The 27,568-nt window shown below is 36.1% G+C and overlaps 4 protein-coding genes across 5 annotated transcripts in view; 3 read left to right on the plus strand and 1 right to left on the minus strand.

Moving 5' to 3' along the window:
• LOC126786688 (alpha-glucosidase-like) overlaps window positions 1-5,964 on the plus strand; it is a 109,533-nt gene extending 103,569 nt beyond the window's left edge. For both annotated transcript variants that reach the window (XM_050512586.1, XM_050512587.1), the window contains exons 2-6: window positions 825-1,066; window positions 2,633-3,294; window positions 3,582-3,812; window positions 4,010-4,656; window positions 4,805-5,964. In XM_050512586.1, the coding sequence (XP_050368543.1) occupies window positions 831-1,066; window positions 2,633-3,294; window positions 3,582-3,812; window positions 4,010-4,656; window positions 4,805-5,707 (2,679 nt within the window). In that variant the 5' untranslated portion in view covers window positions 825-830 and the 3' untranslated portion in view covers window positions 5,708-5,964. The remainder of the gene's footprint in view (window positions 1-824; window positions 1,067-2,632; window positions 3,295-3,581; window positions 3,813-4,009; window positions 4,657-4,804) is intronic.
• LOC126786690 (uncharacterized) lies at window positions 5,788-11,551 on the minus strand. Its single transcript, XM_050512590.1, has 13 exons — window positions 11,346-11,551; window positions 10,148-10,772; window positions 9,609-9,793; window positions 9,361-9,441; window positions 9,241-9,282; window positions 9,098-9,142; window positions 8,699-8,785; window positions 8,334-8,460; window positions 8,169-8,249; window positions 7,766-7,891; window positions 6,657-6,721; window positions 6,339-6,444; window positions 5,788-6,107 (listed from the first exon to the last, which is right to left on the minus strand). The coding sequence occupies exons 1-13, from the start codon at window positions 11,394-11,396 to the stop codon at window positions 6,007-6,009; spliced, it is 1,722 nt and encodes a 573-aa protein (XP_050368547.1). The 5' UTR covers window positions 11,397-11,551; the 3' UTR covers window positions 5,788-6,006.
• A 173-nt stretch (window positions 11,552-11,724) lies between these two features.
• LOC126787799 (nicotinamide/nicotinic acid mononucleotide adenylyltransferase) lies at window positions 11,725-15,828 on the plus strand. The gene is made up of 10 exons (XM_050513703.1): window positions 11,725-11,804; window positions 12,122-12,185; window positions 12,513-12,586; window positions 13,513-13,598; window positions 13,825-13,908; window positions 14,043-14,127; window positions 14,488-14,567; window positions 14,760-14,861; window positions 15,396-15,454; window positions 15,540-15,828. Exons 2-10 carry the CDS (start codon window positions 12,127-12,129, stop codon window positions 15,634-15,636), a joined length of 726 nt encoding a protein of 241 aa, XP_050369660.1. The 5' UTR covers window positions 11,725-11,804; window positions 12,122-12,126; the 3' UTR covers window positions 15,637-15,828.
• Window positions 15,829-23,268: 7,440 nt separating this feature from the next.
• On the plus strand, window positions 23,269-24,289 carry LOC126789506 (ubiquitin-conjugating enzyme E2 28-like). The gene has a single exon (XM_050515670.1). It carries the CDS (start codon window positions 23,815-23,817, stop codon window positions 24,259-24,261), a length of 447 nt encoding a protein of 148 aa, XP_050371627.1. The 5' UTR covers window positions 23,269-23,814; the 3' UTR covers window positions 24,262-24,289.
• Window positions 24,290-27,568: the final 3,279 nt, after the last annotated feature.

The following is a 27,568-nucleotide window of genomic DNA, read 5'->3' on the forward strand; positions in this document are numbered from 1 at the left end:
TAAAAATTTGATGCTACACTTTGGCACTTTGCTACGATACACCACATGTGTTTGTTGAGAATATACATTATGCATTGAGAATTGAGATTTAACATGTGAGTCTATTAGAGTTTGGATCACTCTATCCATTATCAATTGATTTTGGATGTGAACCCAGACTGTGTCTCAATTCCCAATGTGTGATGTATATTATCAACACGCTCACGTACGTGTGGTGAATTTTCAAGTCATACACGTAGATAATTTTGGGTAACATGGAGTGCGTGTGGTCATTTGGGCCACACGTGGACGTGAGTAAACTGCTCTTATACTATAATAAAGTGATATGAGATTCATATCCAAAATTAATTGACAATAGATACAATGATCTAAACTTTTATAAATTCTCTGAATATGTCTCATTTTCTCTCATGAGAGATGTATATTCTCAACAGTATTCGCTCCATTGGTTGATATATAGTTGTACACAACTCAAGGACTGCAGCATCAGTTGATCAGAAACAGAACAGAGCCTCTTTGATCAGTCTTCTTTCTTCTTCTGGTAACTAAGTGAGATTTAAAAGGCAAGATAGAGATATCGACCTATACGTTCTCGCTTAGATTAAGACTAGTGAAACTATAGGTAAGCAGTGATATTTGAAAATTGACAAACACGTGTGTGGTAGGTACCACGTACGAAAGCTATGTATATTCAATTCCCATTTCTATCTTATTAATATTATCCTTGAACTCCTTCTAATTCAACATCCACTATAAAACCCAGCTCAAGTGCTCTACACTTCTCTGTCTTCTATCACCATTGTTTCACCAAATTATAAGAAGTTACAAGCATGGAAAGAAACAGATCAAACTATACACCAAAAGCAATAGTGTTTCTTCATCTGCTACCATTCTTCTTCATCTTTTCTCTGGATTGTTTAGTTGCAGAAGAGCCAATAGGATATGGATATAAAGTCGAGTCTGTGAATTCTGATCACTTCGGGAAGACATTGACGGCTAATCTTGGCCTGATCAAGAGCTCTTTGGTCTATGGACCTGACATCCCAAATCTCAAGCTTTCTGCCAGGTACACCTCTACTGATCAACCATTAATATTATATATTTATTAGCTCATTTTAGCTGAATGATCTTCATGTACTTGGTTGCTTTCTGGGATTGAACAAAGATCGATCGGGATTATTTTTGGGGGTTGACTACAAGAACATGGAAGATTTGATATGAACTAATATTCTTTTGGAAAGGAGAACATCTGAGCCGTCCATAGTAATGATAGACGGCATTCAGATCAGACTAGTGGGTTGGAAACTTGGAATGTAGGATGAAGTTAAGCAGCAATCTTTTTTTTTTTTTTTCCATTACCAAAAAAGATTGCTGCCTCTAGTTTTCTTCCAAGTAATTCCAACAATACATGCTAAATATCTAGTCCTTTTTTTAAGTGTGATTACTTAAGTGTAAATTAGCACCAAAATAGTTTAACTCGACCAGACTCATCTGCATATTATTCCATTACATAGTACATACAACAATAGATGATCAGTAATTCAGTATATCACTAGCTATATATAACTTCGTTAAGAAGTTGGAACATGACATGATATGTTTTTGAAGCAATACTCTCCAACATAATTTGTAGGGAAAATTTTGGCACTGAGTACATTAATTATGGACCGCTATTAATTTCAGTACACCAAATTTTAAAACATAAGTTTTGGTACATAAGACTTCAAGTCCAACCGAATAAACATACACATCGTTATTAACGACGTTAGTTTAGTGACATATGCCATATTTTAGAAGCAATTTAATCTCATCACTTTTTCCCCTCTTTTTTTATTCTGACTTCTCTCGTCACTTAATTAAGCAACTCAGATCTCATCTCTCTCTTGGCACAATCTCTATATTGATTACCTACTTGCACCACCACCCTCCCAACATATATCCTCCAAAACACAAGAGACAACCAAAGCCCCAAGAACTTGACCATACCCAAACCTCAACGCTGCCTATGGTCAGTTCCAGAAGCTCTATTGTCGGCAGCTTGACCCACCTTGGTTGACCAATGCTCTGAGATGTACAAGCAGCTACGGCGGTAGGTTCGGGGGTGGTGAGGGACAACATTGATGGCAAAGATGGTGATGGTGATGTAGGAGAGCAGGGTGAAGAGTGAGTTGATGGCAAGGATGGAGAAGATTGTAGAGATCGACAGTGTGCCGATGCAAATCTCATGGAACATCAATATTTGGCGTTTGGAAATCGGCATTAGTGATGACCATGAGCCATTCAGGAGACGATAATTGATCATGTTTCATTGGAGGCAACAACACCGTTGGAATTCGTGGGTGAATGAGATTTATAGTGGATGCAGAGTTGATCTTGTGTAGAGTGTGAGTGGCGTGTAAATGAGAGAATAAGAAAGAGACATAAACATGAATTACTGCATTACTCTTTGATAACGAATTAATGGCATAGTTAACATTGTTATTGACGCATGTACTGCTCGTGTAACAAACTTCTTAGTTTGTGTGTTAGAGTTTATAATTTATAACTTGATGTATCGATATTAATAGTGTACTAAATTTCATGTAATATTTGTAAAAAAATTCCTAATTTGTAATATGATTATATGAAACAGCTATGAAACCAAAGAGAGACTACGAATTAGAATAACGGACTCAAATAACCAAAGATGGGAAATCCCACAAGACCTTCTCCCCCGCCAAACTCCACAAACATCCCACCATTCCATCTCCGACAATGATCTCATTTTCACCCTCCGCAAAACCACCCCATTCGGCTTCACCGTCACCCGCCGCTCCTCCAACGATGTCGTTTTCGACGCCACCCCAAACCCCTCCGACCCTTCCTCTATCTTCGTCTTCAAGGACCAGTACATCCAGCTTTCCTCGTCTCTCCCGGAAACCCGGTCCTCCCTCTACGGCCTTGGTGAACACACCAAACCCTCCTTCAAGGTCCAACCCAACCAGACTCTCACGCTCTGGGCCGCCGACATTGGCAGCGCCAACGTCGACGTCAACCTCTATGGGTCCCACCCCTTCTACATGGACGTGAGGTCACCGTCCGGCGATGGGAATGTTACCGCGGGAGCTACTCATGGAGTGTTGATGTTGAATAGTAATGGCATGGATGTAAATTATGGCGGAGACAGGGTTACTTATAAGGTGATTGGCGGAGTTGTTGACTTGTATTTCTTTTCCGGCCCGACGCCGGAATTGGTGATGGAGCAGTACACGGAGCTCATTGGCCGACCTGCCCCCATGCCTTACTGGTCTTTTGGTAAGTAGTGAATTCTAAATCCTACCTTGGTAATTTGTAAATTTCATTTTGGAGTATTGATATATAGTTTGTTCAAACTGAAATTCATATATAATGTAGTGTATACACTAGAAGCGTAATGTTAACCAAACAAAAAGAATTTACCGGCGTAATGTGAATACTAGTGTCACAATATGTTAGACCGACTGCGAAAGGTCATCTCTACATGCATTATACACATGAAATTGAGGAGATCAAGCTGATACCGAGGGGTAAATTTACTTACCATTGTTTCGATATTCTACCAGGATTCCACCAGTGTAGATATGGTTACAAGGATGTAGATGATCTTGAGGGGGTGGTTGCTGGTTATGCAAATGCTAGCATCCCTCTTGAAGTTATGTGGACAGATATTGACTACATGGATGCTTACAAGGATTTCACTCTTGATCCTATCAACTTTCCACTGGATAAAATGCAGACCTTTACAAACGCCCTCCACCAAAATGGCCAGAAATATGTGCTCATCTTGGACCCTGGTGAGCCGCAATAGACACTAATTGCATTTTTATTATTTCTTGCATCCGCTTGTGAGTTTTCTTTTCATATTGTCGGTATGTTATGTTATCAGACTGTCAATCTGAACTGTTAAGATTAGGCTTTGAGGAAACAAAGCATAAGTAGAACCGAACATTGTTGCTAAATGTTTCTCTACCATATGATTCGGCTCTTGCAGGTATCAGCATAAATGAGAGCTATGCAACTTATATCAGAGGGAAGGAAGCAGATGTTTACATAAAACGTGATGGCATTCCTTACCAGGGAAATGTATGGCCTGGTGATGTTTACTACCCTGATTTTGTACATCCACAAAGTGAACAATATTGGGCTAATGAGATCAAACTATTTCAAGACCAACTGGCTTTTGATGGTCTCTGGATTGATATGAATGAGCTATCCAACTTTATAACATCTCCTCCCTCTCCGAATTCCACACTTGATGATCCACCTTACAAAATCAATGATTCCGGAGTTCAGCGCCCGATCATTAGTAAAACCGTTCCGGCATCAGCTCTACACTTTGGTAATGTGACAGAGTATAATGTTCACAACATGTATGGGTTCTTGGAATCTAAAGCAACACACCAGGGGTTGATCAATGCTACTGGTAAGAGACCATTTGTACTTTCTAGATCAACCTTTGTAAGCTCTGGTAAGTACACAGCACACTGGACCGGAGACAATGCAGCTAGATGGAGTGACTTGGCCTACACAATTCCAGGCATTTTGAATTTTGGACTATTTGGAGTTCCGATGGTTGGAGCTGATATATGTGGTTTCTCTCAGAATACTACTGAAGAACTCTGCCGGCGATGGATTCAGGTAACTGAGCATCAGCCTTTAGCTTGAACATTGAATACTTGCAGGCGTTGCAGCAGAGTTACACCACATTGTCTTCATTTATCACTTTTGCATAAGCAATTTTACTAACTTTATTGTCTTAATGTCTTATTGATCTGTCTACATGCAGCTGGGGGCCTTTTATCCGTTTTCTAGAGATCATTCAGAGAAGTTTACTATCCGCCAAGAGCTCTATGTTTGGGAATCAGTAGCTGCATCAGCAAGGAAGGTACTAGGCCTCCGTTACCGGTTGCTCCCCTTGTTCTACACATCTATGTATCAGGCACACAAAAAAGGGACCCCCATTGCAAGGCCCCTCTTCTTCTCTTTTCCTGAAGATACCAATACATACGACATCAGTTCACAGTTCCTGATTGGTAAAGGTGTAATGGTGTCACCTGTGTTGCAGCAAGGAGCAACTTCAGTCGAGGCGTATTTTCCAACTGGAAACTGGTTTGATCTCTTCAACTACTCCCGATCAGTGAGTGTAGACTCGGGAGAGCATGTTATATTGGACGCACCAGCTGATCATATAAATGTACATGTCCGCGAAGGTAACATTTTGGCCTTGCAAGGAGAGGCATTGACAACACAAGCTGCTCGAAAGACTGCATTTGAACTCTTGGTGGTCTTCAGTGGTAGCGGAGAGAGCACTGGAGAAGTATTCTTGGATGATGGAGAGGAAGTTGAAATGGGAGGAGTGGGAGGGAAGTGGAGCTTAGTCAAATTCTATAGTGGAGCAGCAAATGGAATTGTGTTTTTGAGCTCAAAGGTTAAAAATGGAGGATTTGCTTTGAGCCAGAAATGGATCATTGATAAAATTACCTTCATTGGGTTGGAAAAAGTTGATGGATCAGAAGGGTTTGCAGTCAACATTACTAAGGGAACAAATTTGAAAGGAAAGTCGGTTGTCAAGACCAATATTCACACTGATGAGCGTTTTGCCATGGTAGAAGTATCCAGTGTATCCATTCTTATAGGAAAAAAGTTTGGGTTGGAGCTGAGGCTAAAGCATGACACCAATACTCTTTAACTGGACAGTTAGTTACACACGTAAATTTATGGCATCCAAACCATAGACATGAGACTTGTAATAAGTATTGGAAGCAGCGGTAAGAGAAAAGATGCAACTTAGACTCAGTATTCTGATATTCCGACAAAAATATTTGTAGGCCCAAGTGCTAAGGAATTGGATAATCACCATCCCTTTCAATTTCAGCAGCCAGAATATATTATATCTTACATCATATTGTTCCACAAAATGTATCATCACTTTTCTTAATCACATACTCGAGAACTGTACTGCATAATTGACTGGGTGATCAATTCAGATTAGCCTTTTGAATTCCCACCAAATTCTTCCAAGAGCCGCTCGATGGTCTTTCTTGATGTCATCTTGTCAATCTCAAAAGCTCGCATCTGCTCTGGGAGACCTACATGGCCATCATACAAAATTGCAACTAATCATGGAAACTTCGAAGCTAAAATGTGTGCAATCATCAACAAACGACAACTTATATGCATTTCAGACAATCATCATACTGAGGTATGAGTTTCTGTCTTTTCGATGTACTCTTTCAAAATTTAAGTAGGATATAAATGCAATTTTGCCAACCATAAGAAACTGAAGTTCATGTTCTGCAGAGTTTTAAAGCGATTCATACCTGGCTTGGGGATAGCTTTCAGGGGTAGTTTGGAAGCACTCAAGTTCAAGAAAGACAGCAGATTCCTCATGAGCTCCACTGACTGAGCGGAGACTAGGATCTCTCTCTAAAGTAGACCAAAGATAAAGTGATGTCACTCCATATTTACCAACTAGAAAAAAAAAATGAAAGTGCTCTTTGGAATATGCATGGTCAGTAGCAGGGAATTAATAATATTTTAATATTGCTCATCTAGTTTTTTTTTCCTGGGTAACATAAAGCTGTATGATCATAATTCTTTAGCATGGCATGAACATAAAATCGAAGCATCTGTCTTACCTTGAAGGTCTTTTTCAAATCATAATACCCAGAAACAATCATGAGAAGACGAAGTTTCTCCATCTCTGAAATCACACATTAAATTATAAAAATTGAACAAAAAAAAAGAAGAAGACGGGAACATAATTACATATGAATGAATGAATATGTTGCTTGGAGTCTTAATGTGTTAATAATCCAGAAATAATTTGAAGAGGTCATCTTAATATTGCACTGGTAGGGGAAATCCACAAAAAGAATATAATTACAAGTCGGGCAATGAAAATAAACACTGCATTAAATATGATAAAGACCAACATACATCATGATACTTCCATTATAATTCGCATAAATAGGAAGAAATAACTTAAATGTGCTTGGACTAAAGCACAACACATGGATTATAAATTTAGGATTTACTACCCTTAACTTTAGGTCATTTATCAGGTGTGTCCCTTTTCTTTTATTTCAATCATGTGTGCCCTTGTACTTTTGAATTTCAATCAGACTAATAAAAGTCTTCAAATTTCCTTCAAACTTATGCCATCAAAATAATGAGATAGATATCTATAAGATGTTTTTGTGCTTCATAAAGGGTCATAAACTGAATGATGGTTCATTATTCTCTCATTCACATCTAGATCTTGACGTCATCGTAGGCTCAAATTAAAATTGTATCCGGTTGTTAAGGTTTTTAAAAACTTTAGGAGCACACATGATTGAAAGAAAAGAAAAGGGGCACACCTGATAAAGGACCTAAAGTTCAGGGTAGTAAATTGAAATTAATCCAATTTAGGATTAATCCAATTTATCATCTAGTACACATATGGTTCACCAAATATACTGCATAATCCCACTTGGATTTAATAGTAAATGCTTTTTGTTTCTTGTGAAACAGAACCACTTTATGCTTAATCGAGAATTTATCAAACACCAATGAGGAAATGGGTTTATTTCTCAGGAAAAAAAGAAAAAGAGAAGTTCTCATAGAAACGACAACCTGATGCGTGAAATGATGTGTGCAAGCTATATAACAATGTTCGTGAGATAGCTCATCTTTCATCCACGAAGATACAATACCTATTCAAGAAATTACAATAGGTGATAACAATGAGATAAAGTACACTTACGCTGAAAATATTTTATTTCACGCACTGTGGAATCCTCATTATCAAGAAATTCTGCTATAGACGTCCCAATAGAACTCATTCCAATATGTGATACTGTCAATCTAGAGCCAGCATTGTCCTGATTACCTATTTCAACATTTCCAAGTCATTGGAAACAATTGTTCATGATATAAGACAAAAAAAAAAATTCCTATGCCAAAGCATGGAATATCCGAATATCATAAAACTAAATTATCAGTCTGATGTCATTGGTTCTACTGGTTTTATATTGTGCCAGTAGTGACCGCAGATGACTGGTCACACCAATTTATAGAACACTCAATCTTTAGAGATATATACATAGCATTATGCAGGCCCGAGATGCACCATTAAGTGAAAATTAAGGGTTGGTTCAAGTTTCTACCTACGCGTGTCCACTTTTTGAAATCCTTGCGCAATACATCATCTACTCTGAGACCAGTTACATCATACATTTTGTATCTCACTGAAATCAAGAAAACAATTTAATTATTGAAAATGAAAAATTGAGAGCTAGAAAGTAAGTGTAAGTGGAGGACCAGGTACATACATAATTGGTAAAGACCATTGTATCCAAAGCGACCAGCACCATGGATTAGCATTGTAGCCATGTATTTATCTTTGATGGAACAATTAGAACTGCTCAGGTTTGCAGAATCTAATAGGATGGCAGCCAACTGCAGGCAATCAGGAATATTGTTTTGTTAATCAATAATAGGAGGTGTGAGTAAACTCTAAACAATTAGGTGATATTATTTTATAGTTTTTTTTTCTTCATAAAATTATATGCAAATCGACAGTATTTTATAGTAAAATCACACTTCTCAGAGCAATATGGCATCCTCCCCTGGAGGGTCTAGAATCATGAAATAACTACGCATTGTATAACAAGATAAGGGGTGAAAAGGAAGCTACCAAAACTCGACTGAATCCATGTCCAGCCAAAATCTCAGGTGAAAGCAGTGCAAACTTCTCAGCGATTGGAGTACAGCATGAACTGTCCTGTTTGGTATAACAAGGCAACCAGCATAGTGTTCAGAAAAAATAGTGATAATGTCAGCATGCTTACGCTCGTATAGACATTTTATTTGTATATACATATGTAAAATGCATTAAAAAGGAGCCAAATATTCAAACAAAAAGATAATATTTGGCTCAAGCAAATCGTACAATAATTTAAAGATAGAAACAACAAATTGCAAAAAGCACTGTATCAAACCATTCAGACTTTACTGCACAAATAATTTTCAGTTCTTCATAAGTTGTGTACTAACTGAAAAGAAACAGTCCATTCATACTTGTAAAAAAACAGACCTCTCCTACAGTAACAGTATCAACCCAGGGGTATACAGGGTCACCCTGCAAAATGAAAAGAAATCTTTAAATAGCTGATTTAAATTGAAGGTTCCTCGAAGATGTAAGGTAACCTAGTAAAGTAAACATAATTCAACAATCACCTTTCCGCAATTGAAAATTTCAACTACTGCATCTTTCAATGCCTGTTTTAGGAAGACACAATAATCAATAAATTCCTGAGGTTAAGAACACAAGTGTATCCAGATTTCAAATGTAAGTACCTCTTGCTTTGTTGGGAGCTTGTAGCCATTTAGTAAAACCAGTTTAAGACTCCCAAATAGATCATAATATGACAGATCGATCTGCTCAATATTCCATAATCAAGAGGAAGCATATAAGTTGAACAGGCATGTCACAAATGACCGGACTTGTTTGCTCTTATGCATTGTTCTATCCAGGTGGAAGACCATAACAGAACTTGACAAGAAATAAGCAACTTGCAAGCATTTCTGTTGCAAGTAGAACATACCTCATCTACAAAGATTAAGGACTTTTGATCAATTTGACAGGAATCAAGCAACCATTTGACTTCGGCTTGAGAGCTTATCTCAGACCTTTTCATGTTGATCACAGGAACCGTGCATAGATGGTCAGTTTTATGTGTTTCATTCAGGTAGAAAGCATACATTATGGTTGAGGCAACAGATCCGACATCTGTAAATTGTGATATAATGATTACAAGAACCTCAAATCAGTCACAGAATTGATGCCCACATAGGCCAAATGCACTCTGCATGCCTGACTATAGATGAGCATGGACATTGGACAACGAAAATCCTTAGAATGACAATGTGGTTAAAAGTATCAGTAGAAATGATAAAAATAGAAATCAATCAAGATAAAGACTAGGTAACAAATTTAAAATGTTAATAACAAACTTTTCGCCTTTTTAGGGCACATCAGATATATAAAAGATAGTGTGAGCATATTGTAGCCTCCTCTTGTTGTGTAGGAGAAGTTTCAAAGGCAATGATACAGATATAACACAGAAGAAAGATAGGCATTTACCAGGAACATCTTGAGCTATTACTGCATGTAAGAATCTTCCAGGGACACCAGCATTAACTTCATTTTTTGTCGCTTTTAGGAACAGATTAAGCCTCTTAATGCTTGGACATGACTCAGCAATTTCGAACAGCGGTGAGTTTCCGTTGTAAAATGAAGCTGCAGACTGAGGAAGTGGAACTGCAGACAGGTCTTCCTTCCTTCTATTAACACAAAACACTTTCTCAACTGTGGGACTCATATCACTAGATACAATCTCATGCTGCTGATTATTATTTTCAGCAGCCAAGTTAAAGCTACACACAGTCTGAACATTTGTGAATTCGAAGGCCTCTACTTTCACATTTTCTGGCCATTCAAATTTCTTTTCTGGACTATGCTCAAAAGGGTTCTTTTTTAAACTAAGTGAAGAGTGTTTTTTCTTTGGGGTAATTTGATCATAGGGTTTTTCATTTGGACTGAACTGATCAAACACATTTAATACGGCTTCTTGCTGCGGTCTAAGACCAATATCTGACACAGACCGAGCAATGTTCTTGCCGGGACTTGCATTAAAATCAACCGGTGGGGGAGGGCCATCTATCAGCCCATTAAAAAATGGGTTCTTTCTTGCACGTCTATAAGTGTCCTGAAAATGCAATTGAGGCACAGTTTAAATGCAATTCAATGATATAATGAAAAGGGTAACCAAGAAATGAGTTAAAGATTGAAGCTTGCCACAAGTTTCAAACAATTCCAAGATCAAATCAAAAGGGTAGGCAGCAAGTGAGTTGATGATTCAACCTCTCGGCACAATTTACAATACAATCCAACAATGAAATCAAAAGGGTAAGCTGCAAATTAGTTAAAGGCTGAACTTCTCAAAATTTTATGACAACTAAACAGTGAAACACAAATGGTAAGGAGCAAATAAGTTAAAGTTAGAACCTGCCACAATTTTCAATACAATTCAACAGTAAGCAGCTTATGAGTTAAACATTAAACTTTGGCACAATTTCATTACACTTCAACAAAGAAATTAAAAGGGTAAAGCAACAAATTGCAATTGACTTAAACACTGAGGCACAGATTCAATACAATTCAACGATTCAATGAGAAAACGACATGGGTAACTTAAAAACTGAATCTTGGCAAACTATCAACGCAATTCTAATATCAAACGATAAAGGATAAGCAGAAAAGTGAGTTAAAAGAGCGAAACCTTGAGAGGCTGAGCAAGTGCTCTTGGTTTTGGGCTTGTTGGAGACCTCATGATGATGAAGACGAAGAAGAAGAAAAGAAGAAAGGCCAAGAGTAATGCAAAGGAGGAAGCTTTGAAGGCATTGGAAGGCGGCAGAGTCCATGAGTCAAACAAGAGCACAAAAGGCCACTGTGAGCTTTGTGATACCCGCCATATTGAGTCTGGAGCAAAATATAGGAAACAAGTACCTTTCAGAACTCAAAAAGTATCCAACTTTTTTAACCGTGCCTCCACCTTTTAACTTGAAGTAAAAAAAACCTTTTAACTTGAAGTAAAACGAACCTTTTAACTTTGATCCCATAGTAAAACACTTGGCTTTCAACTTTCAAGTTTCAAAAGCCACATATCACAAAAGATCAGAAGTCTTCCAGTTTTACTTAGCTTGGAGCTTGGGTTGGAGGAGATTTGTTCTCAAAAAGGGTATTGATTTTTCAATTAATTAGTCTGGGTTTAGCTTATTTGCGTTTCATAGTCTTTGGGTATCTTTCGATTGTAATCTTGTTAATGCTTGATTATGCTGTATTTGGCTGGTACGAGAGTGTTAGATTTGGATGGAAGTTCTTGTTTTTTCATTGTGGGTTTTCGTGCTGTAGATTTGTTTAGCTTGTGAAATCAACAGGGTTGGGCAGATAGAAAGGCTGTTAGAGACTTAATACACCCAGTAGGTTGGGGTTAATTTTATCTGTGAAAACAAGAGATACAGTTGTTTGATTTGTTCTTTTTATTGATTATACCAGGTGTCATGGATATCCCTCTGCCTCTTACTAAATTGGCTATGCATTTGGTTAATCTCGACGACAAGTAAGTTTTTTACCTTGTCTGGTTTATATCACTGCCTGTGGTTTTGTTTGTTGCTAAGGGAATGAACGGATATGTTGGCGTTCACAAACTAGATTTAAACAGAAATTTAATACAATGAGGAATTGCATAGACAACATAATGTTTAGTAAAGTACTGTATTTCTATGTTTCAGTCTCCTAATTTTATCTACCTTTAAGCTCAGTATATTTTTAGTTTGCAGCAGGACCGTGTTTATTTGTGAATTTTCAATGAGGATTGTTCAAGTTCATAAAAATATAAGGTGTAAATTTGTTGAGAAGATATTGACTCTCTCTCTCTATCTGTCAGGGACAAGGAATATGTAGTTCTAGTAGCAACTGGAAGTTTCAATCCTCCTACTTACATGCATTTGCGAATGATGGGTGAGTTATTCCACCATTATTATAATTTTCGCATTCACTGGAAGTTTCAGTCCTCTTACCTACATGCATTTACGGATGTTGGATAAGTTACACCTGCATTATTATCATCTTTCATAATCGATTACTAAATTTTGGATCTACATATTAGAAGGCTGTACTCTATATTGTATTGGGTTATAGACTCATAGGTTTCTGGTATAAGGAATTATGATGATGAGATGAGGATTTCCTGTTCAGTTATGGTTGAGAAACTTTTATCTAAAGTGCTGATATTGTCGTACTGATATGTTTTCATCAAAGTGACACGATGTTGCAACTCAATCATGAAATCATAGTCATGGTTAATAGACAAATATCTTTTAAAACTGATAAGCGGTGGGATGAGATGATATATATGATGTAGCTTCTGCTAAGTTTTGGCGTTCTCATCGATGAGACTACTAGTTATGTCATCTTTCTCTTAGATGGGTTAGGGTCAAGCATATGAGTTTCCTTGATATGTTGTAATATAAGAAATGGATCTTTGAAGTTGAAAAGAATCAGGTATGCAGTATACTTGTTTTTTGAGGTCAAATTTATACTGTTTTAACTGTTTTTAAGATGTAAATAAGGCACAGCTACAGTAAAAATAATGAAATGCCTACTTGTTTAAACCATGTAATAAAATGCCTACCTGGTTAAACCATGTTATCGATGGGCTCATTCTTATCTTTTTGGGTTTCAAACTTTTGCTATGTTGATTAGTGTCTTAAGTTAGTAATCTTTTGTCGAGAATGGTTTTCTTATATTCTTATTATTCCGTACAAGTATACAATATATAAACTTATTGTAATCTAGTTGAATGAACAGTTACAAAACCAGTGAATACAAATGATTACATGTCTGCTGTATTTCGATTATTTGCTTTTTTTTTTTTGTGTGCACAGAACTAGCAAGGGATGCATTGAATTCTGAAGGCTTTTGTGTGATTGGAGGTTATATTTCACCTGTTAATGATGCATACAACAAGAAGGTATGGAACCTGTAATAATTTTTCTGTAGGTTTGAGTAGAGAGAGCTTGCATAAGCACAATGGATTGCTTGGATCAGTTTGTTAATGCTTGCTTATGTGGTTACCTATTTCTGCCTTGTACAATTTTGTAGCTAAGTGACTAAGTCATAAGATCAGGTACTCAGATATCACACAGCCATGTATAGCATTCATTGTCTGACAAAGTACTAAGTCATCTGCTCTACAGGGACTTCTATCTGCTGACCATCGTATACAGTTGTGTCATTTAGCCTGCAAAAGTTCAGAGTTTGTAATGGTTGACCCATGGGAGGTAACTCTCTCTCTCTCTCTCTCTCTCTCTCTCTCTCTCTCTCTCTCATGTCATTCTTTGGTTCTGCGGTACAGTCTATATCTTGGTATAATTGTTGTGTACTTATGTATGTTAGTTTTAAACAATTTTTACAGGCAAGACAAAGTACCTTCCAACGAAGTTTAACAGTACTGTCTAGAGTTAAGGGTTTCTTGTCTGCATCTGGGCTGATACCTAGTGGTAAGTTGGCGAAATTATGAACCAGTTTTTGCTTCTAAGCATTTGAACTGAATAGTTAGAATTTTATCATCTCACAGATTGTTTCTTTGTTATATGTATGCATATAAATAGGAATTCCAAGCACATGTGCATATTCTTGCCCAAAAGCTGTATGGCTATAATGTTATAGGAAGTTTGTCAGGAATGTTTTGCTGCTTGAATTTTCTGCTCTTGCTAAGCTTTAGGATCTAGCTCACTTCATTTATCACATATATCATCAAGGACTTTGATTAATCAATTTAATCCATGAGAACTTGAACCTGAAATTTATACTCCTTCATTAGAAGCATGACAAGTTATTTGTTATTCTACTCTTATTAGAATCCCTGAAGTGCATGCTTGTCTGTGGTTCTGATCTACTCCACTCTTTTAGCATTCCTGGAGTTTGGATTCCAGACCAGGTATGTCTGTAATATTGTTTATTCTCATCTTCCTGTATTTACTACGCTACCTCTTGTGGAAAATTTTATTAGTTCAAAAACTTAATAATTATAAAGAGTTATTTACATCAAAATGTGATATATTATCGATGATTTGCTCATTACTTCTGAGAACGTTATCTGTCATAACTCCTTGTCCTTGTTTATCATCAGATCAGGGGCATATGTAGAGATTATGGTGTGGTTTGCATTCGCAGGGAGGGACAAGATATTGACAAGATAATGTCAAATGATGATATTTTGAGGGAGAATAGGGTAACTCCATTAATATTTCCAGTTTTCTGTCAGTCTCTTCTTAATTTGACCAAACTCACCTAGGTGGTTTAAAACTCTGGAATTTGCTTAGCTGCACGTTTAGTTAATTATTAACCAACAACTAGGAATCAGATGAAGTTTTCTCCAGGGTCTTCTTGGGTCATGCCTATATAACTGTATAGTAACACTCACGTGCGCACGCTAGCGTGTGTGATGCAAATCTTTTAGTCTGAATGAAAAGATTAGGATTTCATCACGATTCTTGGGTCATGCATATATAACTGTATAGTGAACATACATGTGCGGCCGCGTGTGTCATGCAAATCATTTAGTCTGAATGAAAAGACTAGGATTTCATCATGGTTTTGTTTCGGGGATTTATAACCTTTTTCTTAGATTGTTTTCAAACCTTTTATGGCCTCAAAGAGTAAAACCTTCTGTCCTGGATATGTTTTGATGAAATCGTCTTTACAGTCAATTGCTTTGTGGTTCATTAATGCTTGTTAACTCTACTAAATGTCATCTTTATTACAGGGTAACATAAGAATTGTGGATGAGCTTGTACCAAACCAAATAAGCTCAACAAGAATAAGGTAATGTGATATGTTGTTGACTTGTTGTCTTGTTGAGAAGATTATTAAGAAGAATTATGAACTGACGATTTACTGTTTAACTCAGGGATTGCATCTCAAGAGGATTGTCGATAAAGTATCTGACTGCAGATGAAGTAATTGATTATATTAAAGAGCATCATCTCTATTTGAACTCAGAATGACAAATGACGATCATGATTTTCCATTGATCGAAGTCCCACATGTATATCAGATCATTGTGTAGAAACCAATTGTCGATCGATCAATGGAAGTACATAATTTTGACAATGTCCACTGTTTAAAGCATTCTGATTTTTTTACCAAACGGTTGGTATCTTTAATATGTCGTTTCCCTTCAATCTTGTTCCAGTGATTGCCACTGTTTCAAACTTTGGTCTAACGAGGTTGATGAGCTCTATTCTCCACCAATCCTTTAAACTCAAATCACTCTTTTACTTGGAAAATATGTAAGGAAGATCTAGACATGACTGACAAATGATCTATTCACCCAACAACATAATTCTCAAAATCTCATTAGTGGATTCATGATCCATGGAGTCAAAAGATATGAAAGGATAACAACTTTGTTATTACTAATTATTGGGATACAGTCATTCAAGAACAACATAGTATAATCTCATCACTTGGTACCATTTTCCCTAATGTCATATATATGAGATTAATTCTTCATCTATAGGTCTGTTCTGCATAGACTATAACACACTTTGTTTGAACAAAAATTACATATGCATACAACTGATTTCTTCTTATCAGGGGAATAAGGCCCCAACTCTTTGATGAGTGGAATGGGATTAAGAAAGGTTTGTTTACTCTTATTGTTTTGAAGCACACCAACCAGTAATTGAACGTTTTTTTGGAACTGATGTATGAATGGATCAGCTCTAGTTGAGTCAGAGAAAGAGAAAAGGCAATACCTTAAAATTGAAGAAAAAAGAAGATGACAATCAGATCATGAGAAAAAGTAAAGCAATTCCACTTCCAATTTTCCTTCATCGGCGCAAATGGAGCTTATGTTAGAAGAATTGGTCCTACATAGTGTATGATATTGTCCATTTGTGCTGGTTGAACTGTGGAGAAAATGAATGTGTGGGTTATTCATATAGAGATTTGAGGAACCATAGTCATCATCATGTTAGCTGCCTAGGCTTGATCTTTGACCAACAAAAAGTTGGATCAATAGTGCATGCATGGTCTATTATCATTATGCACATGGCCCTGGCAGGATATAATGAAGAAACTTTCACATGATTTTATTTGTTATGGCAACAACCTCTTCAAACTTATGGTTGATTTAAATTTCCCTCCTTGGCTTAATTTTCTTTCTATTTTCGACAACTTCATTACTAAATGCTTGAGTGGAGCCGCGCAAATCTTTTATTATAAATATATATATATATAATATACGATAAAACGCACATAATTAAATTTAAAAACTAAAGAAAAAAAACTTGATATCGTCATAACAATCGACTCCCTTGTGTAGTGATATATCAGCAGCGTGAAGTCTTTTGCCTGTTGACATTTTTCAGAGAATAGTTTAGCGAATATAACGTGATGAAATGTCTTGTGGATAGCTTTTCAAGGTCTAATTGTCTAATCTCTAAGAGCATCTCTAACAACTCCTATTAAAATTCTCTATTATGGAGGATGAAAACACAAAATCTCAACAACAAAAATAACTCTCAACTCCAACAACTCATTTATCCTATTGTATAAAATTAAATGCAAATGTGTATAATTAAATAAAAATAAATTGAATCTCATAATATCATCATTTATACCAAAGCCCGAGAATGAATGATAAATTATTTATTTCTTCTTTTTTTGTTATTTTTAGGATAAATAGTGAATTTATTTTGGTAAGTAATAAAGTTTAGAGATTGTTTTGAAATTTATAGAGATTTTGAAAATTCTACAAATCTAGATATTTTATTTCTCTCTCTTTTCACTTTATCTATTATATAGGACGGTTTAGAGGAATTGTTAGAGCTAAAAATTGATATTTTTTCTCTATAATAAAGATTATTTGGGTGTTAGAGAAACTGTTAAAGATGCTATAATGAAATGTCTCAAAGATAATTATGCATAGTATTTTTAACCAAGACAAATCGATCTCCTGCTCTATCATTGTCCTTCTCGTTACGCAAGAAATCCCAGAGGAAAAAAATGGAAAAATTACTCACAAGCACGATAGTTACTCCTAGCTTCTGATCTGTACGTACGATGGTCACAGATAACAAATCTTATGTAACATATAGGAGCTAGATATTGTTCTCTATGAAGTTAGAAGGCAAGGGAACCATTGCTGGTAGGCATGGCAGGTCGATCGAGAAAGTTGGAGAAGAGAGAAAGAAGAATCCTGGAGTACCTCCAAGCGAACCCGACAAAGAAAAGCATGCAAAATTACTCATTATCGGGCGGCCCCCGAAAGCATAATTCACATTACTTTGGCCCCCTTCTCAAAACCATTATTCATATTTCGATTTAAAGCTAGCTGCTGCTGTATATCTGATAGCTATTGAGCTAATTGCTAGCTTAGCTTTGTTAAGAAAAGCTTCCAAACGTCAGTGTAACTTTACATTTTTACGTGTATGCTTCAGAGTTGAGAGAGAAGAGAGAGAGAGAGAGAGAGGGGGGGGGGGGGGGGGGGACTAGGGACTCTAACTTGAATCTTATGAGAAGTATATGGCACAGGGCTAATTTGGTAGGAATGCAATCATAAATCGCTGATATAGCAGTGTTTGTACGTAGATAGATGCATTTGCATGGGATAGAGAAACTAAATTATGCATATACCACCTTTTTCATTTTTATTTTTCTTTTCGATTAGAAATAGTAGTGAAATACCATCTTTTTCATCAATATTAATTGGAAGTTCCACTTGGATTTGCAACTAGAAATACCATCTCTTTTTTATTTTAAATAACATGATCGATCTACATTCACGCAATGTCGCACGAATGGAGTTATGACTCGTCAAACATGAGTGATAAATTTTTACAAGTTTTTTTTTAATCAAAGAAGACATCACGTTTACTAATGCAAGAAGAAGATTACAAGCATCAATCTTGAACGGACATTATTAGCGAGGTTCAAAATTTCTCTGATATTTTCGATATATCCTCCGATATCTCCCTTAAAAAACCGATATATCTTAGGGGTAAATATCTTTATTTTTTTTTCGTATCTACGATATTTATCCGATAACATAAAATATCTCTGATATTTACAATTTATCTGATATATCTTCGATGTTTTAGAGAAATATCCGAAAAAAATTATTAATTTTTTTATCTCAACTTGAGGATGTCTCAAACTCTCAGAGATGAGTTTTTGATTAATTAATCACCTCAAACCTCGAGATATATCCAAAAGAAAATTAGAAGAGTAGTCCCTCAATCAGCTAATTTTTAATTTTTCGTAAAAGAAATCTGAATGAGTAAAAGTTCAAGTTTTAACGCTTAAGAGTCAAACCATATCAGTGACAAACGCTCTCCTTGACCTCGATGATGAAATTGGCAACCCTCCTCCACACGTTGTAGAAAAGACAACTGATTTTGGAATTTATGTAAACAATGTATTATCTGATGAAGTTGGAGACCCAGAAAATGATTATGATAATGCTAGTGTGAGGTGGCTTAGCAACTCCAGATAGTTCATATGATGATGATAGTGGTGGTGGTGTGGTGGTGGTAGTGATGGAAGTCACAAGGTGGTGGAGATACAAGATTTGAATGTGGACAATCTTATGTAGGTGGAGGATTTGAGCAGTTTACTTGTGAAAATAATTTTGATCATGCTACTTGAGATGAGATTCATGGATCTATAGCAGGTGGTCGTAGTGCGCAACAACATAATAGGTGCGGGAGGAGGACAAGAGGAGTAATTGATAATCAAAGTATTATATCTGATGTTACTTTAGTTGTCTTAAGTTTTGATTCTATATTGATAAAGCACAAAACATAGTGGGACGTCAAACGAATCACATGAAGTTAAACTATCAATCTAGTTTTCATATTTACGATTATAGTCAGTTTAGAGAAGTATATGATTAATTATCAAGTTGGATTTATCCTTACTATCTCATTTTCGGAGAAACTGTCGGCAGTTCGAAGGAGATATATGTATATCATGTTAACCACTACAATTCGTACTATATAACTGGATTCCTCACAGAAAATTAATGACATTTGGTGATTTAGTCCCGTTATAATAAATAAAATGAAATTTGGGTGAAATAAATAATTCAATTGCTAAAACTTGTCGTTTCACCATCCCCCACATATTAAAGGAAAACTATGTCTACCCAAATAGTATTGGATTAAATTTGGTTTCAATGTAATATTTACCGTATCGAATTATTATTTATCGATGATTTTCACCAAAAATGGTATCTTGAAAAGTTATTTTGATATTGAATATCTAGGGAGAAATGAAGTGACAAGACATAAAAGAGTCGTACCATTTTTACGCATCTTCAATTAATCACATTCTGGAAAACATTATGCTGCTATCTGCAATGAAATTTTGGATAGTTTATTCACTAAACCAATGTAAGATAACGTTAGTATTCTGACACGAGTGAGAGTGTGAGACCAAATTATGCCTGGCGCCTAGTGTGGCGGTGATGAAGGCAGAATGGCAGATATAGCTAAATTTCCATTATCCCCTCAAGGATTTAGAGTGATTTAGTTTTTAAAAAACGAATCCCTCAAAAAATAGAAATGTGTATTAACTTAATTAAACTACATGCACAAGTCAAGCAAATTCTCTTCTAGGGCCCCCAAAACCTCTTTAAATAGTCTCCAAACCTTCGACCACTTCAGTCTTGGCGACTCCCTCTATCTTCTGCTTCCTCTCTCTCTCTCTCTCTCTCTCTCTCTCTCTCTCTCTCTCTCTCTCTCTCTCTCTCTGTGAACAGAAGTAGTGAAGGTGCTTTCGATCTATTCAAGGCCGGAGGCGCCGGCGATGAGAAGAACGTACTGATCGAAGGTTTTAATTATAATAACAGTACGTGAAAGGTGAAGTAGTGGGTTTGTGCCTGGCTCCCTGTATGCCACAAGCAGAAGCCAACCTCTTGTTGCTTGGTTTTTGTGGGTGGCGTATGAGGAGCCAAGCATATCTCTCTTATTCTCTCTTTTGATTTCTTTCGTTATGTATTTTTTCCCTGCATCTGCAAATATGTGTGTATGTAGATAGCAGCTAATTTGCTTCGTACTGCATATATGTAAAGGTTCGTGGATAACAATGATGGAAGAGAAGGATTTCCCCAAGAGGGTCTAAAAAGAAGTAATAATACCCATATCGATCATCTTACCATATTCTTATTACATGTTATAATAACTAAATTCCATTCACCTATTGTCATGAACTTCTGTTTATTGTCTTGATTTTGTTCTCTCTTATTTAGTTGAAGATATAGATCTTAAGTGACTTAATTTTGAATTCAGTTAATTGACATGCAATATTATCTTTTGTATAAAGCATTCTCACAGCATATGTATATGCTAATTTAAATATCTGTAACTTAGTTTTTTTTTTGTTCTTGATTCCCATCCAGATGTTAAGTTTTATACATAGGTCTCGTACATTTACATAATGAAAAGGTAAAATGTGATTTTTTTTAAATAAAGAAATAAATTTGTCTATATTGTAGTTCAATATAACATATAGATTACCAATGAAATAAATTACTTAATAAACTACTCTTTCTTTCTCGGTTTAGCAATATTTGAACTTTTCATCCGAGAGGGAAGTAACGAATTATTCCCCTTGATCGTCAATATAAGTATGTGTACAAGTATGTAGTGCATGGTTAGTTTAAATTGTTGATTTACATGCTGGAAATGAAAACATTTTGACTTTTAGAGTTTAAGGGTGTCTCTTTTTATCCTATGCAGTCCACAGCTCCACATGCAACATATATATTAGCGCAGTGGCGATCCAGCCCGGGGCTCGGAGCCCATGACAGAAGAAGAAAAAGATGGTGAGATGGACTGATTTTTGTATGTGACTAGGGTGAATGGGTGATCCACCTTCTTCACATTCACTCTCATTTTTCAGGTACGCTATCGCCTCCTATTTGCCGCTATTTCAATTTTAATTTGATTGATTCCAAAGTTCATATGAATTAGTTTTTGTAGTTGTGTATAACTTATTGCATCGAATTGAAATTTGAAGTTTGTTTACATTATTTATGATTTAGTTTTGACAATCATGAGATAAAGTTTTGTGTACATTGTATGGTTGAATCTCATCTTTTATGTAAATTGTCAAAAAAATAATTTTACCTTCGGTCAAATTTGAAACCCTCCCTAGATTCTAATCTTAGGTATCATCACCAATGTTGGTCGTATTGATGGATAGTGCACCATTAATTGCTTGCCTATATTCTCATTCTACTACTCATGACTTGCTCTAATGCAGGATACAATTGATCGATCGAGCAATTGCTAATTGTAGCGTGTAAATGTTCTCGGCCAACACTGTATTGTTGCACGATAAAATTCTTGCCATTGGACATTTCTCCTTAATTATAAATAAATGCATTTTCTTATTTTGTAATTGCGATTGTGTATAATGGGGTAACAGTAAGGCAAGTAATGCCTAATTCTCTTGATTCACAGGTTGACTTTGACAGCTTTTTGGCCGTCAAACTCAGAAGCCGAAATGAGTTTTGTTAACTTTCCAAACCAATCAAGGAGGCAGCACCAACAGCAGCAGCCAGCACCACTACAGCTTTAGACTTTTAGGATTTGATTCTTATTCAAATGAATATGTACCCGACATTAACTATGCGCGCCTCTGCTTGCTAAATAAAACAACGACCCTCGTCGACTTCTGGCATGTAATCTAACCAGGGTAATTAGAGGAAATGAGGAATGGTTAGACATAAAAGTGGCGGATCTATTCAAAGACCAAAGGTTTGGCTTGTATATATATTTTTATTTATGAAAGTCGATACAAATGAATTCATGGGTTATTAAAACTAATGGCACCCCCATAACTAGTTATATGCACACATTATTCTCTAGTAGCTAAAGCCCTCTTAGAGCATCTTTAATAATACTAGGGATATTTTAATTAATTTCATCAAAATAGCTTAAAAGTCATTTTAGTTAGTTAATTTAGAAATTTTGGCTACATCAATTTCTCTATTTTAGCTTTATTTGAATTTAAAATATTTATTACATGCCTAAAAATATTTTTAATTTGTTCATAAATTAAACTATCTCGCTAGCAAGGATGGATCTACTCAGTAGGCTGTATGAGCTTAAGTCCAGACGAAAATATTTTGGTATAATTACTTTATGTGCATAAGTTACAATCATCTTTGTTGGCTCAGTTGGTTGAGTACTTGTATAACAAACCTGGTGGCCTGGGTTCAATTCCGGCCATTCTTCTCTTTTTAAAAAAAAAAATTTATTTTGATTTCTTACCATATCTTCAACAGTATTCTTACTTTTCTTCTTATTTTCTTTCCATTTTCTTCTCCATCCTATGAAATATGATTTTAATGAGAATATTCAAAATTCCTTAATTGTAAGTTTATCATTTGATTTCAAATATACAAAATTGACAAAAACGTTATTGCATTAGCAACTCTTATTAGCCTAGACGAAAATCTAATCATAGATCCATCACTGCTCATTAGACAAATTTATTGAGTAAGATAGCTTAAAGTTGAAACAAAGTTATAATAGAGAGTGGTACAACCATTAATTTTTATAAAAAATTAAACATGCTCTTTAAAGATGTTGTTAACCATAACTCTTTACCCGTTGTGCATGCGGATTTCTTGCTATATAGTTCGCAAGAAATTTATCATGTTTTCTGGACAAATAACTACACCTACTCAACTCACAAGCGATTCTCATCCTAATATAATTAGGGAGGTGCCACAATTCCCTCTCCAAATGAAAGTTGTGTGCGTGGTGGAGATGGTGCTTTGATTAGCAAAGAAATCACCAAGAAGACGGGGAGACTGTCTCTGTCTCAAGGGAGAGAATGATGGTCGATCAGTACGTGGGCAGTGGCACGTAAGAAGCCCTAACCCTTAATTATGAGGCCATATTCTTATCACAAGGGGAGACTCTCCCATCGATTGTTGACAAATTCGCCATCTCGGTAATTCTAGAACATTCTCTGATATAATTTTTTCTTTTTCGATTCTGATTGGGAATTCTAGTAGTTGTAGATTCACTTGGCTGAACAGAAAACACTTTCCTTGTTGTACAAGGTATGTAAACCCTATAAATACCCGTCTAATACGAGAGAAAATTATATAGATCTTGGTTACTGATCGAGCTGCACACTAAGGCACAAGCTTATCATCGATCATGGCCTCGAAGCGCATCCTGAAGGAACTCAAGGATTTAGAGAGGGATCCTCCGACTAATTGCAGCGCCGGTCCGTTGGCGGCAGACAACATGTTTAATTGGCAAGCGACGATTATAGGACCCGCTGATAGCCCATATGCCAATGGTGTATTCCAGGTTACCATAAACTTCCCTCCTGATTATCCTTTCAAACCTCCCAAGGTTGCATTCAAGACGAAGGTCTTCCACCCCAATGTCAATAACAACGGAAGCATATGCCTTGATATTCTTAAAGAACAATGGAGTCCAGCCTTAACGGTCTCTAAGGTGTTGCTATCGATCTGCTCCTTGTTGACGGATCCTAATCCTGATGACCCCCTCGTGCCGGATATCGCCCATATGTATAAAACCGATCGAGCCAAGTACGAAGCGACTGCCCGTAGCTATACTCAGAAGTACGCAGTTTAGTTACATATTATATATTGGGGGAATCCGCCTTTTCTCTTTTATAGGAATTTATTCATACTCTTTCTATGTTTTCGTTACATTCTGAAAGGACTGAATAGGTCTGAATTAGTAATGTTGGTGTTATTCTTTTGCTTTGATGATGTTGGTTAAACAGTGTTCAGTGTTGTAGTATTTTTCATACTGCAATAGCAAATTTTACATTTACACTTGCGTCTCCTATTTCTGTTCTTTTTTGTTCGGATGAGAGGAATTTTTTCATTCAAAGGTTGGCTTGAAATTAATAGATGTCCAAAGCGATTCTGTCATTCTTATTACTAGTTCCAAACTTCCAATAGAGAGGAGCTAATTTCTTGAAGTTGAGCTATATATGGATGATTATAAGGAGTATTATCTATTGAATATAGCTCACCATTGAGACATGAGTCATCATCGGTGTGGAGACTGGGGTGGCCACAAATTCGGGGGTGATGCTTCATAGCAAAGGGTGTGTTTACGTTGATGAATAAGATGCTGAAATACCCAGTTTAATTGGGCCTAGAACGTGCCCAAATCATATCGTTTTTTCTTTTTTATATCTTGCCCAAAAAGTTTTGCAGACATAACCGCCTTAACCGGAGACGTGCAAAGAATGCCATGTACAAATTCACTGCGCACTTCCTCGCTACTCAGTAGGGCCGGGCTCATTATTTAGTATGGTCAAATATATTTTTAATAGTTTTATTCGTTAAAAATTACTAGTACGTGAAATAATATATTATTTAATTTCATTTATAATATATCGTACACCATATTTTTCATATGCTTAATCGAATTCAGAGATAAAGTTGATAGTAAGTATACGATGAAAATAGTAATAAAAATGATAGTGTAAAGATAAAAAGAGTGTAAAGTTAGAAAACATAAAGAAAAATTAAAAAATAGAATGAAATAAAAAATAAAACACATAGATGTAATTGTGTTTAAACACAATATCACCAAAATATATATTATAAAATCCTCTTTTTCATTACAATAATTACACATTCATTGAGTAAGAGAATTTATAAGCTATTTATTTAATAATTTTAACCGGGATTTAATTTTTTTGGGGCGAATATGGGGGCTCTGGGCACAAGCCTACTAGGCCTATAGGCTATGCCAAGGCCGGGTCCTCAGTTTTACCAATGGAGACGAAACTCTAATTAGGTTAATTTGTCTTTATCGACCTAGCATTAAATTTCTTTGTGTTCTTAAAATTTTCAAAGTTGTATGCTCACTTCTATAGTACTATGTGAGTGTGATCGAGTTCGATCAGACATATACCCCATCTATTCTCTATGTACTTTGTTGGTGTATTGATCACGAAGTTTTGATATATCTTTTAAGTTTGCGTCATACTGTAACTATTTTGGTATGAGTTTGATATATGTACGTGAGTATCACAACTAAAAAAGAGTAAAGCACCACTCTATATATCCATCCTTGACATCGGTAAAACCGATTTCAACTTATGACCTCTACTATTTGGTTGTACCAGCTAACTAACAAGTCGCAGTTCATCGTCATCAGGTCATAATTAAGCGACCAAAGTTAACAGGTAACTGAATCCTACAGTTCCTACAAGGCGATTGTCTTGTCAAAGAAAAACTCTTTCATTAAGAGAAAGGCTTTCCGAGACAAAGATGCGCAAGGCGGGGATGGTATGCAACTATTAAGGCATGTAGGCACATTGATCTATCTCCCTTGTGTAGTGCCGCAATCGAAGCTTTTTCTCGAGCTAATTACGTTCTTTGAGTCAATAATGAGACATTTGTGGACAATTTTAATTAACATCATACTCAGCATGCTAGCTATCTAATATTGCTAAGCGTCTTAACGAACATCTAATAATGAGTCGGCGAAGTCAGCAAAAATCACATACAGTCGGTTTAGAGAATCATCACTTGCCGGTTTGCCTCGCTTGTGTCTCCAATGGTGGCCCTTAAGAAGTCGCCAACCATCCATGCACGCAGCGATTGGCCGGTATTAGAGGCCAAAACCTACATCAGCCTTCAATCCCAATTCCTTCATTTTGTTTTTCTTTGACATCTTGTCTATTCCACATGTACGTGTCGATCTGGTAAACCACCTTTCCTCAAACACAAATTATAATTAGTTGTAAATTAAACGAAACGAACTAATTAAACAAACACCAACCTCCATGCATGGTCTAAAATTAGCCCTAACTACTATCTAATTAATAAAGTAGCATACAAGATGGCTATACTTGCACACTAGAAGAATAAATTGGAGTACTAATTTTTAAGGAGTCTGGCTACACTCTGTCGGTTCTTGTCTTCAAAGTATTTCATCAAATTTTCAATCGAAATTGTTGATTATTTATAAGAAACACTAATCACCATTTCGATCATAAGTGTTCAATTCCTATGGAAATATATTCCGCTACATTGTACATATTTAGATTTTCAATCAAACGTAATTGTCACATAAAATATAAGGGTTGTGTTTACTTTTGACACCCTTAGTAACCACCCTTCATAATAGTTTTAAAGGGATAGGATTGTTTTTGGACTACTGATCATTCCAATTAGATAAATAAATTTAGCGCAGACATGCTAGATTTGTTTATATTTGGCAAATTTGTCTTACTCTACTCATACGTGTCAATCTAATACCGAGTATAATCACCGCCGTTCTCCAAGACCCAAAATTAACAAACACCAAACACATTAGCATTACTAAACAAAACCCTAATTAATTATCTTAATGTATGCATATATACCAGATGACATATAGTACTGAGTAGAAGAATTAATAATACGAAACGGTCGAAACCCTTGCTTAAAGATTATTCCTCTCTATCCACACCATCAGACAAAACAGACTATTTTAAAATCATAAAACCACGATTCCCATACTCGAATGATGTGGTATCAAACAGTGCACTGTTATTAAACAACACTAACGCTAATGATTAAAGTAGTAATTAGATTAAACACATAATTAGAGCACCAATCTCTTTGTCGGGGTTGGTCATCAAAGTAATAAAATTAGAGTGAGGTCAAAGAATTGGAGCAAATCTAGCTGAGGAGGGGACAAGGACAACAATGACTGAGTGGTGAACAATGTTCATCACGATCATATTGTCTTTGTTTATTACTTTTCTTTCTCAGAAGTTTTTTGGCACAAAATCGATCTACAGCTTCCACCTACCGATTTCATTTGGCGGTGTCCCCACTGGGCGAGGCAAAAAATATCAGCTGGGATTTCGTTCGTGCATCTATTCCAAGTACGAAACTTGTTAATGAGAAAACAAATGGAATACTTG

This window comes from Argentina anserina, chromosome 3 (genome assembly GCF_933775445.1).
Source record: "Argentina anserina chromosome 3, drPotAnse1.1, whole genome shotgun sequence".
Lineage (NCBI taxonomy): Eukaryota > Viridiplantae > Streptophyta > Magnoliopsida > Rosales > Rosaceae > Argentina > Argentina anserina.

Coding starts and splice junctions, on each gene's coding strand:
- LOC126786690 (XM_050512590.1), bottom strand. CDS start 11,396: ATGAGGTCTCCAACAAGCCCAAAACCAAGAGCACTTGCTCAGCCTCTC. Junction 9,143..9,240: donor AAATTTTCAATTGCGGAAAG/GTGATTGTTGAA, acceptor TTCATTTTGCAG/GGTGACCCTGTATACCCCTG. Junction 6,445..6,656: donor ATTTGAAAAAGACCTTCAAG/GTAAGACAGATG, acceptor GGTCTACTTTAG/AGAGAGATCCTAGTCTCCGC.
- LOC126787799 (XM_050513703.1), top strand. CDS start 12,127: ATGGATATCCCTCTGCCTCTTACTAAATTGGCTATGCATTTGGTTAAT. Junction 12,186..12,512: donor TTGGTTAATCTCGACGACAA/GTAAGTTTTTTA, acceptor TCTATCTGTCAG/GGACAAGGAATATGTAGTTC. Junction 14,568..14,759: donor GAGTTTGGATTCCAGACCAG/GTATGTCTGTAA, acceptor GTTTATCATCAG/ATCAGGGGCATATGTAGAGA.
- LOC126789506 (XM_050515670.1), top strand. CDS start 23,815: ATGGCCTCGAAGCGCATCCTGAAGGAACTCAAGGATTTAGAGAGGGAT.